Source organism: Monodon monoceros, unplaced genomic scaffold, assembly GCF_005190385.1.
Source record: "Monodon monoceros isolate NGI ecotype Baffin Bay Population unplaced genomic scaffold, NGI_Narwhal_1 Super_Scaffold_7, whole genome shotgun sequence".
Taxonomy (NCBI): Eukaryota; Metazoa; Chordata; class Mammalia; order Artiodactyla; family Monodontidae; genus Monodon; species Monodon monoceros.
This window is the reverse complement of record NW_021703784.1, coordinates 47,934,258-47,949,700: the sequence shown is the minus strand read 5'-3', so window position 1 is coordinate 47,949,700 and position 15,443 is coordinate 47,934,258. Positions and strand designations below refer to the sequence as shown.

At 37.4% G+C, this 15,443-nt stretch overlaps 1 protein-coding gene across 1 annotated transcript in view; it reads left to right on the top strand.

Moving 5' to 3' along the window:
- Positions 1-15,443, top strand: part of ANKRD42 (ankyrin repeat domain 42) — a 55,054-nt gene that overhangs the window by 5,750 nt on the left and 33,861 nt on the right. Inside the window, exons 3-6 of the mRNA XM_029209353.1 lie at positions 5,775-5,882; positions 8,851-8,970; positions 9,826-9,961; positions 14,025-14,225. Of these exons, the coding sequence (XP_029065186.1) occupies positions 5,775-5,882; positions 8,851-8,970; positions 9,826-9,961; positions 14,025-14,225 (565 nt within the window). The remainder of the gene's footprint in view (positions 1-5,774; positions 5,883-8,850; positions 8,971-9,825; positions 9,962-14,024; positions 14,226-15,443) is intronic.

Genomic DNA, 15,443 nt, shown 5'->3' with positions numbered 1-15,443 from the left:
TGATGGATATTTCATTGGTTTCAGTTTTTCACTAGTACAAGCAGTGTTTAGTGAATATTTTTATGCACAACTTCTTTTTTTTATTAATTTATTTTATTGAAGTATAGTTGATTTACAGTGTTGTCTTAATTTCCGCTGTATGGCAAAGTGATTCAGTTATATGTATGTATATATATTATTTTTCATATTCTTTTCCATTATAGTGTATCACAGGATATTGAATATAGTTCCCTGTGCTGTACAGTAGGACCTTGTTGTTTATCCATTCTGTATATAATAGTTTGTATCTGCTAATCCCAAACTCCCAATCCACCCTCTCCCACCCCCCCTCCCCCTTGGCAACCACAAGTCTGTTCTCTATGTCTGTGAGTCTGTTTGTGTTTCATAGATAAGTTCATTTGTATGCACAACTTCTTATTCTTGGGCTGTGTGCAAAGCCAACTGGAATTTTTCTCACAATTCATGGTTGTGTGTGGGGAGCTTATTTTAGCTATTACATTTCTCCAGTCTGTAGGCTGCAGTAGGTCTATTCACTATGCAACTCTCTTTTTTCCCTGCCACACAGAGTCTGCTTTCCATGAATATGGCTTCTCTGTGTGATTTCTTTGGGCTTTTCTGCTTTTTGGAACTAAATCTGGTCCAAAGAATCTCTCTCCACCAGTTTGTGTGCCCCACTTGAACTGTAGGGGTTTTTGCTTTGGCCTTTTAGTGGCTTCCTCTCACCTGGGAGAAATGTGCCTTGACGGGTTTTTCTGTGCTTGCAGCCCTGCGTGGGGATTTTCTCTGGTGTTTGCTCCCACATTCTTGTTTGATCTGTACTTTGGCAGCTTTCCCATCTGTTTTGTGGTTTCAGATATCTCCTAGCTTCATCAAAGATGGGGTTTTCTTGCTCTTTTTTAAAATTTTTTAAATGATTTTGAAGAGAGGAGGAAATACTGATTTTACTCTGCCATATTTGAAATAAGATAGGACTTGTTGCTATACCATTTATTTCATCTCTTTCCTGGGATCTTTTCAGCTTCTCTGATTAACCTACCCTGCCTTCTCTAAAATTAGTGGTTTTCTTTGTGCTCTTGCCAATGGGTGTCTCTCTTCAACTTTACACTCTCTCTCCAGGCCATTTTTAGACTTCCTTGGCTTAATCACTTCTACATAATAATTCATTGATTCGCTTTCTCTCCAGAATTTGAATTCTGGTTTCTGCATCCGGCGCTTATCAACAGCTCATGCATATCTGACTAGCATCTTAAATTTAGTTGGTCTAAAACTAAACTGTTATTCTTTTCCCTCCCTTTCTTAGTTTTCCAGGCTAATGTCCTTTGCATCATATTGAGTTGTCTCAGGATTTTACAGAAGCAAAACACAGTATCAGCATTTGTCTAGGTCAAGTGCTTCATGATGCACATTGATGTAGTGAAAACTGATCCCTAAGTCAGTTGATTCTGTTCCGTCTTTGTCTCTCAGATTTGTCCTCTACACCTTCATAGCCACTGCCTTAGAGCTACTTGATTTCCTTCTTTCCTCTCTTGTCTACTTCTAGTTCATAACGGACATACAAAATTATTGCTCTAAAACAAAAATCTGCTATTACTTAAAACCTTCCTTAAGTCCCTGTAGTGACTCTCTATACCCTGTAGGATGAAGTTTAAGCTATTTAATACGGTAGACTTACCTCTCCAACCTCATCTCCCATCAGACTTGTTTCATGTTGCAGTACTGGTGACTACTGTCATTTCCCAAACTAGTCCACTATTTCATATTATCATAGACTGTGTACATGCCGTTTCATCTGGCTGGTCTCACCTCTTCCCAGTGGTTAGCTTGTTGAAATCCAGGTCAGGTAGCAGCCACTTGGCAGGGCCTTCTGTGTTTCCCCCCCTCAGTATCCTCCAACTAGTAACTTTTCCCTCAATTTTATACACATTTTAAAAATTGTATTTATCACATTGAATTGCATTCTCTGTTAGATATTTTTTAATATTCTTTTTTTAAAAAATATTTATTTATTTATTTTTTATTTATTTGTCTGTGCCGGGTCTTAGGTGCAGCATGCGGGATATAGTTCCCTGACCAGGGATCGAACCCAGGCCCCCTGAATTGGGAGCACGGAGTCTTAACCACTGGACCACCAGGGCAGTCCCTCCCTGTTAGATTTTGAGCTCTTTGGGGCCTCCCTGGTGGCGCAGTGGTTGAGAGTCCGCCTGCCGATGCAGGGGACACAGGTTCATGCCCCAGTCCGGGAGGATCCCACATGCCGCGGAGTGGCTGGGCCCGTGAGCCATGGCCGCTGAGCCTGCGCATCCGGAGCCTGTGCTCCGCAACGGGAGAGGCCACAACAGTGAGAGGCCCGCATACCGCAAAAAAACAAAAACAAAAACAATAGATTTTGAGCTCTTTGAAGGTACCATTTGGATTTTATTTATCTTTTTTTCCACAGCATCTAGCATAGTGTCTGGCATATTGGAGTCACATTGCGGGTTCCCAATAAATGTTTGTTGTATTGATGAATTTGTTGAATTAAATTTATATTTTTACTGTATAGCATAGTGCATAGCAGCTGTTCAAGAAATGTTTGTTAAACTTTAACAAAAATAAATCTAAATCAAAAGGTTTTGGCGACTTTCTACTTTCCCATTTGAGGATCATGTCCTAATTCTCTACTTGAGTACTGCATTAATACCTTTACATTTTGTTATCCTTTCTGAAATTTCTTAAGACTCATGGTACTATGTTGGTAGTATAAAATGATCACTAAATTAACAGCTGGTGAAAACTGTGCTTTGTTAGACTTCATTTTTTTTCTCCTGTCAGATGAAATCAGCTTTTGAGCCCCTGTAGTAAACTTTTATTTCAGATATACTTTGCACCTTCAGAATTTTCTTTTTTTTTATTAAATTCTGTCTATTTTCTATTTGATGAATCATTGTCATCATATTTTTGTTTAATTCATTAAACATAAATTTAAAAAAATTAATTTATTTGGCTGCGTTGGGTCTTCATTGCTGCATGCGGGCTTTCTCTAGTTGCAGCGAGCGGGAGCTACTCTTTGTTGCAGTGTGCAGGCTTTTCATTGTGGTGGCTTCTCTTGTTGCGGAGCCCAGGCTCTAGGTGTGCGGGCTTCAGTAGTTGTGGCACGTGGGCTCAGTAGTTGTGGTGCACAGGCTTAGTTGCTCCACGGCATGTGGGATCTTCCTGGACCAGGGCTCCAACCGGTGCCCCCTGCATTGGCAGGGGGTGTTTTAACCACTGTGCTAACAGGAAAGTCCCAACATAAATTCTTTAAAAAATAATTTCTTTTAGTTCTCTAAAGCTATATGTAATAGCTGCTTTGAAGTCTTTCTGAGCTGAGCATCTGGGCCCTCTCAGAGATGGTTTCTTTATTTTTTCTTTTTTCTTTTCTGTCCACACCTCATGGCATGTGGGATCTTAGTTCCCTGACCAGGGATGGGACCTGTGCCCACTGCATTGGAAGTGCGGAGTCTTAACCACTGGACCGCCAGGGAAGTACCTCAGAGATGGTTTCTATCGATTCCTTTTTATTCCTGTGTATGTGTTATACATTCTTGTTTTCTTTGTATGTCTCATAATTTTTTAGTTTGGACATTTTGAAAACTGGACATTTTATTTTTTGCAGTGCTTAGTATTTATTAGGTGCCTTGAGTTTTGGTATGTATTGACAAAGTATATTGTCTATTCCTCACAATAACTTTGATATTAGAATTCTTTTTTAAAAAAATTTTATTGAAGTATAGTTGATCTACAGTGTTGTGTTAATTTCTGCTGTACAGCAAAGTGACTCAGTTATACATATATATATCCTTTTTATTTAATATTTATTTATTTATTCTAGGCTGCGTTGGGTCTTTGTTGCTGCGCACGGGCTTTCTCTGGTTGTGGCGAGTGGGGGCTATTCTTCGTTGCGCTGCATGGGCTTCTCATTGCAGTGGCTTCTCTTGTTGCGGAGCATGGGCTCTAGGCATGGGGGCTTCAGTAGTTGTGGCACAGGGGCTTAGTTGCTCCACGGCATGTGGGATCTTCCCAGACCAGGGATCGAACCCTTGCCCCCTGCAGTGGGAGCGTGGCGTCCTAACCACTGGACTGCCAAGGAATTCCCTAAATGGTTGTTTTTGACAACTTTGTTTAGCTTTGTCATTGCTTCTTGGGGAGGATTTACCAAGCTCCTCACTTAGTCATTTCTGAAGACCTGCTGATTGGTCAGTTGATTTTTGACAAAGATGCAAAGGCAATCTAATGGAGAACAGATAGTATTTTTATTAAATGGTGCTGGCACAGTTGGACAGTCATACGTAAGAAAATGAGCCTCAACTCATACTTGGTACCATATGTAAAAATGTACTGAAAGCAGATGATAAACAAATGTAAAACTTAACCTTCTAAAACTTCTAGAAGAAAACATTGGAGAGAATCTTTGCAAATCATAAATATGACTAAGAACTTGTAGCCAGAATATATGAGACTCTCACAATTCAGTAGTAAGAAAACAACCCAATTAAAAACGGGCAAATGACTTCATTAGACACTTTCTCAAAGAGGACATGTGGATGATAATGAGCACATGAAAAAAGTGTTCAACATCATTAGCCATTAGGGAAATGCAAATTAAAACCACAATTAGGTGTCACTACACACCGGTTAGTATGGCAAAACAAAAACAAAAGCATAACCCAGAGAAATGATAATACCAAGTATTGACGAGGACATGGAGCGACTAGAACTCTCATACACTGCTGGTAGAAATGTAAAATGGTGCAGTCACTTTGGAAAACAGTTTGGCAGTTTCTTATAAAGTTAAACAACATATACTTACCTGTGTCCCAGAAATCTCACTTCTGCATATTTACCCCAGAGAGATAAATAACTTGTACATGCATGTTTACAGTGGTTTTATTCTCCAGTACCTGTACAGTGTTAGCATATAGTTGGTTCTCCATAAATATTTGTTGAGCAAATGAATGACTTAATGTGATTATTAGTGAGGTTCAACTCCACCCCTCCCCATATTTTATTGGCCATTAATCTCCATGACAGGCAAATGATACCTAAATGATTAGCCTTTTCAAAAAATGATATCGCAATGATTGATGTGACAGTGTATCCCAATGATACAATCAATTCTTTTATAAAGAAAGAAACTTCTTTAAGGTAGAATCTACAAACTTGAATATATAAAGAGAGTAACACTATATGTGGCACAGACCTCTAGTACTGAATTATATTGAGACTTAAGTTAATTTTAAAAAATCTTAAATGAAGATGTGTTTTACTCCCTCACTTTGTTTAATATGCCACTTATTTTCTTAGAAAGTATCATCAGAATTACAGTGTCTTCTCTGATACACAAATTTCTGGACCCATTTAAAGATCTATGGCAGAGATTGTAAATTGGCAGCCGTTGAGTGAATTTGACCACAGATGTGTTTTGTTTGGCTTGCAGAGTATTGGTCAAACGTAAGATATGGACCAGCATTTCACTCACTGCAAAAACTGGCTGGAATTGAGTAGTATTTCACCTTATGGACAGGGAATGTGGTCTCCAGTTTGCCATAGCTCCTACCACTCCATATTGTTTACCCAACAGTAAGGCCAAATGTGGGTTACCATATGATTGTGCTTGTGCTTTTGTTTTTCTTATACCTGGCCCCCTCATTCACTTATGATGCTTCTCAGGCTGTAGTATTTCATGATGATAGACTAACTTTAAAGATATAAAAATGTTAAAAATATCTGCTAACATGGGTATTTTCTTAACGTAGTGTCTTCATTGGCTCCTCTGGCGTGGAGCTGATCTCTCACGAGCAACCATGAGAGGTTGGACAGCAGCTCACATAGCTGCCATCAGGGGACAGGATGCTTGCATGCAGGTGATAATAACTTTGGTTACTTTTTTTAAAAATTCAATAAGTTTAATTACTTTAGCATAGTTCTGTTGGGCTATTGCCTTTATTCTAATAATTTGATCCCATAGACTTAGTAGTTCTATGTTCTAAACAAAAACTTACTGGATTCCAGGACTCATATTTTGGTACCAACTGTCACTCAGACAGATTGTATAAGATCGGAAATTACATTATCTCTAAAGCAGTTGGTATAGCAGTTGGCTATCTGTTTGGGTTGTTTTAAGGGATGTCATAGTCATGCCCAGATTATCTTCTTTATAGCTTGCCATGCCTAAAATTCCTCATTTAATGTATTTCCTGGCCAGAGTTATACATTAATATGTGGCAGGATCTAGTTTATTAGAGTAAATAGACTTAATCAATGTTGTGAAATGGACTGGAGCTTCGAGGAATACAAAATCATATAAGCAAACAGTCCCTGCCTATAAGAAGCCTGAGATTCTATTGGGAATGACAGTAGCTTTACTCAGTGAGTTACAAAACAGTACAAATCACAGTCTCTGAGTATGGTTCTCATGAAAAGTATAGATGAGAAGAACTGTAGAACTTAAGAGAAGATAAGGGAATCATAAATGGAGGAAATGAAACTTCAGCTAATCCTAAAAGAATGGGTTGATTTTAAAAAGATAAGTAGTGAAGAAGCATTGTAGGTAGGGACGGTGTCAGGAGCAAATAAAAATAATGATTTTAATTTATTGAACACTTTTTATGTGTCAATCACCGTCTCCCATGCATTACTTCATTTAATACAATAATCTTATGAGTTTCCCTTCCTGTAGATTAGGAAACAGATTCAGAGAGTTAAGTTCGTTGCTTAAGTTAGTGACAAAGCCAGGGTTTGAACCTAGACTTTGTCCCATTAACCTCTATGCTATAATTCTATGTGAAATCTTTGAATTGGAAAAATGAGGTGTGTTCAAGGAATATACCATTATATGACTTTGACTGAGTGTAGATGATTTGTTCTGAACTAAGTTTAGATAAAGCCAGACTTGTAAAATGTCTTAGGAATAGAATAAAGATTCATTTGTATAGGAAAGAGAATTTTATATGTATACTATACACATGTATATGTGTGTATATATATGTATATACACACACATACATACATACACATGCACATAGACATTAACGGGAATGTAGTAATGAAAACAATATTTCAGGAAATTATTCTAGCAAGATGTATCCAGGATTATGTAGGATGAAGAGAGTGTTTGGAAGCAAGATAATCAGAGACTTTTGATATTATCACTAACCATAGAGGGTGAGATTAGTTGGTGGCAGTGGGAAACAAAGAAAATTATTTAAAACATCTTGCATAGCAGGCATTGGCAAAGTGTAGTGAGACTGTAAGGTTTTGAGTCAGAACGACAGATAATTATGGCACTATAGATAGGGACATCTGAAAGGCAGGGGAGGTTCGGGAGGAAGGATGTTGAGTTCAACTTTGGCCCATGTTGAGTTTAAGGTGCCTATAGGTCATTCGGGTGCTGAAGGACAGGGCAGTTGAAAAGGACACTGGTGACAAAGATTTCAGGAGTAATAAAGCTTAGAGAAGAGTACAGAGTACTGAGGATTGAATGTTGAAAAATGTTACTAGTAGGGATGGGAGGAAGCAGCGAAATGAGTAAGGAATTCAGAGGAGAAAGAGATAGAGAGTCAGGACCCATTAGCGCTGTGCAAGTGAAGGAAGAAGTTGAAGTCAGGCAGAGTATCACTTACAGAATAAAACTAAGGGGAACAGCACTTAAGGAAATGCCACTGAACTAGAGAACTGTCTATAGGGAGAGGTTGGCTATATTTCTATGCAGTGATAGGGACAGCACCCAATTTGCAGGTGGATTTGAAGTCGAGGCATTGAGGTATTTGGAAAGTAGGCAGTGAAAGGAAGGAGCAAATACAATAGTAACTTAAGGGGATATCAGGGTCAAATGAAGCTTTACTTGTTGCTTTCCTTCCTCTAAGCATTAGTTTAACCCACTCCCTCTCCCTTGATTGTCCTTCTGTTCCCCAAAGTGATCTCTTCATTCTTAGAGCTTTTGTGGTGCTTTGGGGTACTATACTTTGTAGTTGTTACTTACCAAGGACTGCTTTGTATAGTTGATTGTCTTTGTCTCTACATGTGTCCTAATTCCCTAAGTTGATATATCTTCATATTCTTTGTAGTGACATAGTAAGCACTCAGTATATGGTTTGTGATGATTATTGACTAGTTTGTTAATGGGAGTCAGGCAAAATCATGGATACTGTTCTTCCTAAAACTCTTGGTAGGAATTATGACTAAGTAAACTTTTGCTGAGATGCTGGTAAATATAGCCTGGTTAAAAGAAAAAAAGTCGGAGGGAGGTAAAACTGAAAAATATTTGCTAATAATTTTTTAAACCAATTACTCTGTATATTATATAAAGGGGTGTGTTGTGTATATGATGTAACCCATATACAGAAATTGGGCCAATTGTAAATTCAGATGGAATCTCCTCAGATGCCGTTAGAATTTTGATTTGGAGCTTAGAACTGGTTACTTTAGTAATGAAATCCTTTTATTGTATTCAAAACCCAGTTAATAAAAGATTCTGCTTTTGAAACAGAGGAAGTTTAAATTTCAATTTTATTAGCTTAGCATTAAATTATTTAACTTAGTGGTTGTTAATCTGTGCTCATGAAAAGTTTGTTTTATAAATTGTATGTACATACTCAAATCAGAATGTGAAATTGGGTATACATGTCTCCTAGGCAATGTTAAAAAGGATCTCAAGCATTTTCTTAGGACTAGCTAAGAATTTCTCACACTTTGTGTGTAGCACACATGTAAGAACTTACATAATAGCTTAGCTATAGGTTAACAAATTCCTTGCCTTTAAATAATCTGCATCTGCATTTATGATTTAACATCTATCTTCATATAAACTCATTCTTATGTCTCTACTTTCAGACTCTTATAATTAATGGAGCCAATCTGGCAGCTCAAGATGATCGTGGATGCACTCCTTTACACCTTGCGACAACACACGGACATTCTTTCACTTTACAAATAATGCTCCGAAGTGGAGTGGTGAGGGATGCCTGTTAATAAGTGAGAATGTATAATGATATGGACTATAGTCCATACAGTCCATATCATATGGACTAACATTTGGTAGTCTGGTTATCTCTTCCTGACTTTGTAAATCCCTTATGTGACTTTGAGGAAGTAATTTGATCTCTCTCTTTAGCTTTTCTATCTTTAAACATGGGAGCAATAATTTAGATAAATCATCAACAACAACAAAAAAAACAGCTTAGTGGTACAAAATATTTCAGAGGCTATGAATTCTTCATGTCAGTTCAGAGTTTAACAGGGAAGATTCTGAAGCTTCCAGACACATCTTAACCAGGGATTGTAAATCTTCTGACTTGCTGTGTGTTTACCTGTTTCTTTGGTAACTCTTATTTCATACACTAATTTAGAGAGTGATTTATATCTCCAGAAATTTCATTTATTGTGATATTTATTTTTAATATTACCCAGTGGCTGTAAAAAGTAACTTCTTATAAGAGTTAAATATTTTTTCATTAACTCTTTGGTTATGCTCCCAAGGATAATATTTGATCATTTGAATCCATCTCTTTCATTTTATTGGTCAGGAACTTGTGACCAGTAAAATGACTAGTTAAGTTCCTTTTTAAAAAGAAACGATTTTTATGTGGCTAGATATGTTCTTTTTTAAAAGACTTTATAATTTCATTTGTATATTATTAGCTCATATGTTCAAATCAGTGGTTGCAGTAAATATTTCTATGATATTTAGTGTTTGCCTTATAGTTTTAAGAACAGCCTCCAATTCTCATTTGCAGAATTAAGCTGCTAGACTTAGTGTTTCCCCTACAAAACGTAAAAGAACTGAGTCCTTGTGAATGTTACCTCTAGGATCCCAGCGTGACTGATAAGAGAGAGTGGAAACCTGTGCATTATGCAGCTTTTCATGGGCGGCTTGGCTGTCTGCAACTTCTCATTAAATGGGGATGTAGCATAGAAGATGTGGACTACAATGGAAACCTTCCAGGTATTCGCAAAAGCAAATATTTTGTTTTTCTATTAATGTAAACTTTAACAATGTTTGATCATGTTTAAGAAATTTGAACTGTCATCATTCTAATATGTCCTAACAAAACTAAAGTAGTAAATATGTTGACATGAACATTTTTTATCTTATATTATGTCTATGTTATGTACCCATCATGTGACTGATTTTTTTTTCTGGAACCATATTAGCAAAAGAGAAATATCCAAAATTAAACTTGGATTTACTCTTCCCACCAGCTGTTTCCCTCATCTACTCTCTAGTGTTATTGTTTTTTAACTTCATATGTCTCTTCCCCACAGATTACTTAAAAAAGTAATAGTACAGATAGTGAACACTAGTGTATTTGAGTTAATTTGCTAATTGCAGTTGTCTAGCCTGCGGTCAACTAGCCAGCTGAGACCTATACTCTTAAGTACCCTGTCTTCTTCTAAGAGGTGCTGTAGAAGTTCAGAAGAGAGTTAGACCACAGTGAGATTGGTTACTGAAACAATACTTGAACTATGTCTTAAAGGAATCTTAGGTAGCAAACAAATGAAGGGGAAGTCCAGGCAAAATAATCACTTTGATTATTAAAAACTCCCTAGATCCCAGTGGATCTCTGATTACTTAGCTTGGCATGCTGGGCCTTCATAATTTGGCTCTGACTTTCCTCCCTGCCCTCATCTTCCATCCCTTGACACTGCTATCTTGGATCATTTTGCTTCTTTCTGAAGGACATCCTTTAGTGTTCATTTAGTGAAGGTTTGTTGGTATGAACTCTCTCGATTTTTGTGTATCTGGAAGTAACTCTTTTACTCTCAGTCTTTTTAAAAAAAATTTTATTTTTGACATATAACATGCATACAGAAAAACGCCCAATTCAAATGCACAGCTCACTAAATTTTCACAAGTGAACACTTCTCTGTGACCATCAGCTAAATCAAGAAACAGGGTAGTCTCCTTCGTGTGCTCTTTCTAGTTACTGCCAACTTCCAAAGTTAATCACTACCTTGACTTCCAACATAAAAATTAGTATTGTTTTTTTTCTGAACTCCATGGAATAAAATAATACACTGGTGTCCTTTTGTGTGTGGCTTCTTTTGACTTTCCAAAGTGGTTTTTATCAATTTATACACCCACAGGCAGTGTTTAAGTCTTTCAGTTACTCCACTTTCTCATCAGCACTTGACACTATCAGTTTTTTTAGTTTTAGTCATTCTTTTGAGTGTATAGTAATATCTCATTGTGGTTTTAATTTGAATTTTCCCAGATGACTAGAGATGTAGAACATCATTTCATATGATTAATGGCTGTTTAGTTATTTTCTTCTGTGAAATACCAGTTTGAAGCTTCTGCACTTTTTTTTTTTTAACTATACGCGGGCCTGTCACTGTTGTGGCCTCTCCTGCTGTGGAGCACAGGCTCCGGACGTGCAGGCTCAGCGGCCATGGCTCATGGCCCCAGCCACTCCGCGGCATGTGAGATCTTCCCGGACCGGGGCACAAACCCATGTCCCTTGTGTTGGCAGGCGGACTCTCAACCACTGCGCCACCAGGGAAGCCCTGCATTTTTTTTTTTTTTTTTTGAGTTGTTCCTCTTTTTTTCTAATTGAGTTGTAGGGGTTCTTTATATATTCTGACCACAAGCTCTTTGTCACTTACATGCGTTGCAAATATCTTTTCCTTTTAAGTATCCTTTCCATTCTATTGTCTTGCCTTTTCATTCTTTTAAGATATCTTTTGATGAATAGAAGTTTTCATTTTACTATAGTCCAGTTTAATAAACTCTTCCTTTATGGTTAGTACTTTCTGAATCCTGTGAAAAAAAAGGAAAGACTTTTTTTAACAGGATTCAGAAAGTCTTCATTTCATGAAGACACTCTTTTATATTATCTTCTAGGAATTTTATTATTTTATTTTCACATTTCCACCTGGAATTGACTTTTCTTCAATACAAGGTAGGGGGGAATTTCATTTTTATTAAGTTCTTTATTGAATTTGCCTGATTACTTTGTTAGTCTCTTGTTGCCCGCTCATTGAAAAAAAAATCAACTTTTATTTCCTTAAACATGTATAATTATTTTATAACCATGTGTAGTATATTTTTTAATAGTATACGGTAGAGGTTAAGAATGTGGCCTCAGGACTAGACTGCTTATATTCAGACTTCTCTGTTAAAAACTATTAATTCAAAATTTATTAAGCATCTGTGTGTCAGTCCCTAGGTGCTGGGGATATCACTGCAAATAAAACAGACAAGAGTCTCTGCCTTTGTGTATGGTGAGGGGGGAGACAGACAATAATAAAAATGAATGAACAGAATATATATTGTATTAAATAGGGATATGTGTTTGGATCAAATAGCAAAGGGGAGTAGAGTGTTACAGGGGATGAAGTTTGAAATAGGGTAGTCAGGGAAGCCTTCACTGAAGAGGTGACATTTGGGTGAAGACTTGGAGTTGAGGGAGCAAGTCTTGATATCCTGGGGGAAGAACATTTTAGGAAGATGTAACAGCAATGTGTAAAACTCCTGAGGCAGGGTTGTGCCTTGCGTATTTGAGTAACAGCAAATCAGTGTGGTTGGAACAGAAGTGAGGGCGTAATAGATGATGAGGTCAGAGAGGTAACAAGAGCCATTGAAGCATTTTGAGCGTGGGAGTGACATGATCTATGTTTAAAACCATCATTTTGGCTATTGTGTTTATAATACTAGGTTGTAGTGAGGGTGTGGGCGTGAGTGGTTGGAGCTTGATGCAATAGTTGAGGTTACTGTTTGGTTGGACTAGATAATGAGAAGTAATTGGGGTCTGTGTATCTTTTACAGATAGAGCCAGTAAGATTTGCTGATTGATTAGATGTGGGGAGTGACAGAAATGGGAGTCAAGGATGGCTCCAGGGTTTTTGGCTTGACCTTCATGGAAAGGAGAGCATTTCCATTAACTGAGATGGGGAAAGCTGTGTAAGGAATATGTATGCAAAAAGGGTAAGGAGTTCAGTTTTTGACTTGTTAAGTTTGAAATGCCTATGACACATTTCATGTATATGATGAGTAAGCAGTTAGAGGAGTCCGAACTTTCAGAGGGAGTTTTTTAGTGGAAGGTTCAGCTGAGAAAGTGTACACTGGCACGTGCCAACTACTTGTGGACATTGTTACTTAATTGATTCTCCTGAGTTTTACTGGTGACTTGGGCACTGCCCTACTTCTCCAGAGCCAAGATTTGTATACAAATTGGAGTCTTTCCCAAATAGTCACTTCTCAAGAGGTGTAAAGGCTCTCTTGTTCTTTGTAATCATTGCCTCTAAGCTTGTAATACCCCAGAACCATTCCTGTTTTTTGCAGCTTTTGGGTTATGGCTGTCCCTCAATCTGATTCATTATATTGATATTTTCTTTCAGGGATTCCTTAACATTTCTTGTCTGTTTGTGGTGTTCTTGTCTGTTTTTCTTGTCCTTTATGGCTTTAAAAAATATTTTTCTATTATTTTCAAGAATTTAAGAGAAGAAATGGTGAGATAGTGTGTGTGCTTAGTCTGCAGTTTTGATCTAGTCTTCTTGTTTATAATAAAAATAATGTTTATGAAAAAGTGACAAAATACATAGTGATAAAAATAACATCACCCCTATTTGCATAGTGACTATTTTGGTTTATTTCTTCCACTTTTTTCCAAAATATTAAGATAAATTTATCTATCTAGCACCTATATTACATAGAAGGCATTTTTTTCATATAATTATAAGCTGCGCAGTTGGGATTTCACTTTCCAAGAAAATTTTCTGAGACCTGCTCTTTGGTGACCCTCACTTGGCCTCTCTACATTCACAGTAAGTGTAGCTATTCAACCATTTAATCTACTGCTGTGGCTTGACTAGAAGGCTGACTGAGTAAGGACATGTAAGCTGGAAAAATGGTCTGTTATCCTTGCATCCAGAGTACATCTCTGTTATATAGGATAGGGATAGTTGTCTCCCTAGGAGGATTAGAGTTAATGTGTTGTTTCTTTTTTCAAGATATTTTATTGTCAATTTAAAATTAAATTATTATTATTTTTTTCTCTCACCTATAGTTCACTTAGCAGCCATGGAAGGCCACCTTCACTGTTTTAAATTCCTACTCAGTAGAATGAGCAGTGCCTCCCAAGCTTTGAAAGCCTTCAATGATAATGGAGAAAATGTATTGGACCTAGCCCAGAGGTTCTTTAAGCAGAACATTTTACAGTTTATCCAGGGGGCTGAGTATGAAGGAAATGATCCAAAAGATCAAGAAAGTAAGTAATAAACCTGAAGTGTTTTAGCATTTAGTAAGTAGAATAAATGGAGGAGGAAAAGAAAGGAGTTATAAAACATGTTATATTAAAATATGTTATGTATCATTGTCCACACATTCATCCAGATTCTCTTCTTTACATGAAATATTTTAAGCAGAAATATAGAGAGATTAATGTAATATAATGAACACTTCTTTTTTTTTAACATCTTTATTGGAGTATAATTGCTTTACAATGGTGTGTTAGTTTCTGCATTATAACAAATTGAATCAGCTATACATATACGTATATCCCCATATCCCCTCCCTTTTGCGTCTCCCTCCCACCCTCCCTATCCCACCCCTGTAGGTGGACACAAAGCAGCGAGCTGATCTCCCTGTGCTATGTGGCTGATTCCCACTAGCTATCTGTTTTACATTTGGTAGTGTATATATGTCCATGCCACTCTCTCACTTCATCCCAGCTTACCCTTACCCCTCCCCGTGTCCTCAAGGCTGTTCTCTATGTCTGTGTCTTTATTCCTGTCCTGCCCCTAGATTCTTCAGAACCATTTTTTTTTTTTTAGGTTACATATATATGTGTTAGCATACGCTATTTGTTTTTCTCTTTCTGACTTCACTCTGTATGACAGTCTCTAGGTCCATCCACCTCACTACAAATAACTCAATTTCATTTCTTTTTATGGCTGAGTAATATTCCATTGTATATATGTGCCACATCTTCTTTAGCCATTCATCTGTCGACGGGCACTTAGGTTGCTTCCATGTCCTGGCTATTGTAAATAGTGCTGCAATGAACATTGTGGTACATGACACATTTTGAATTATGGTTTTCTCAGGGTATATGCCCGGTAGTGGGATTGCTGGGTCATATGGTAGTTCTATTTTTAGTTTTATAAGGAACCTCCATACTGTTCTCCATAGTGGCTATATCAATTTACATTCCCACCAACAGTGCAAGAGGGTTCCCTTTTCTCCACACCCTCTCCAGCATTTATTGTTTGTAGATTTTTTGATGATGGCCATTCTCACTGGGGTGAGGTGATACCTCATTGTAGTTTTGAGTTGCATTTCTCTAATGATTAGTGATGTTGAGCATCCTTTCATGTGTTTGTTGGCAATCTGTATATCTTCTTTGGAGAAATGTCTATTTAGGTCTTCTGCCCATTTTTGGATTGGGTTGTTTGTTTTTTTGATATTGAGCTGCATGAGCTGCATG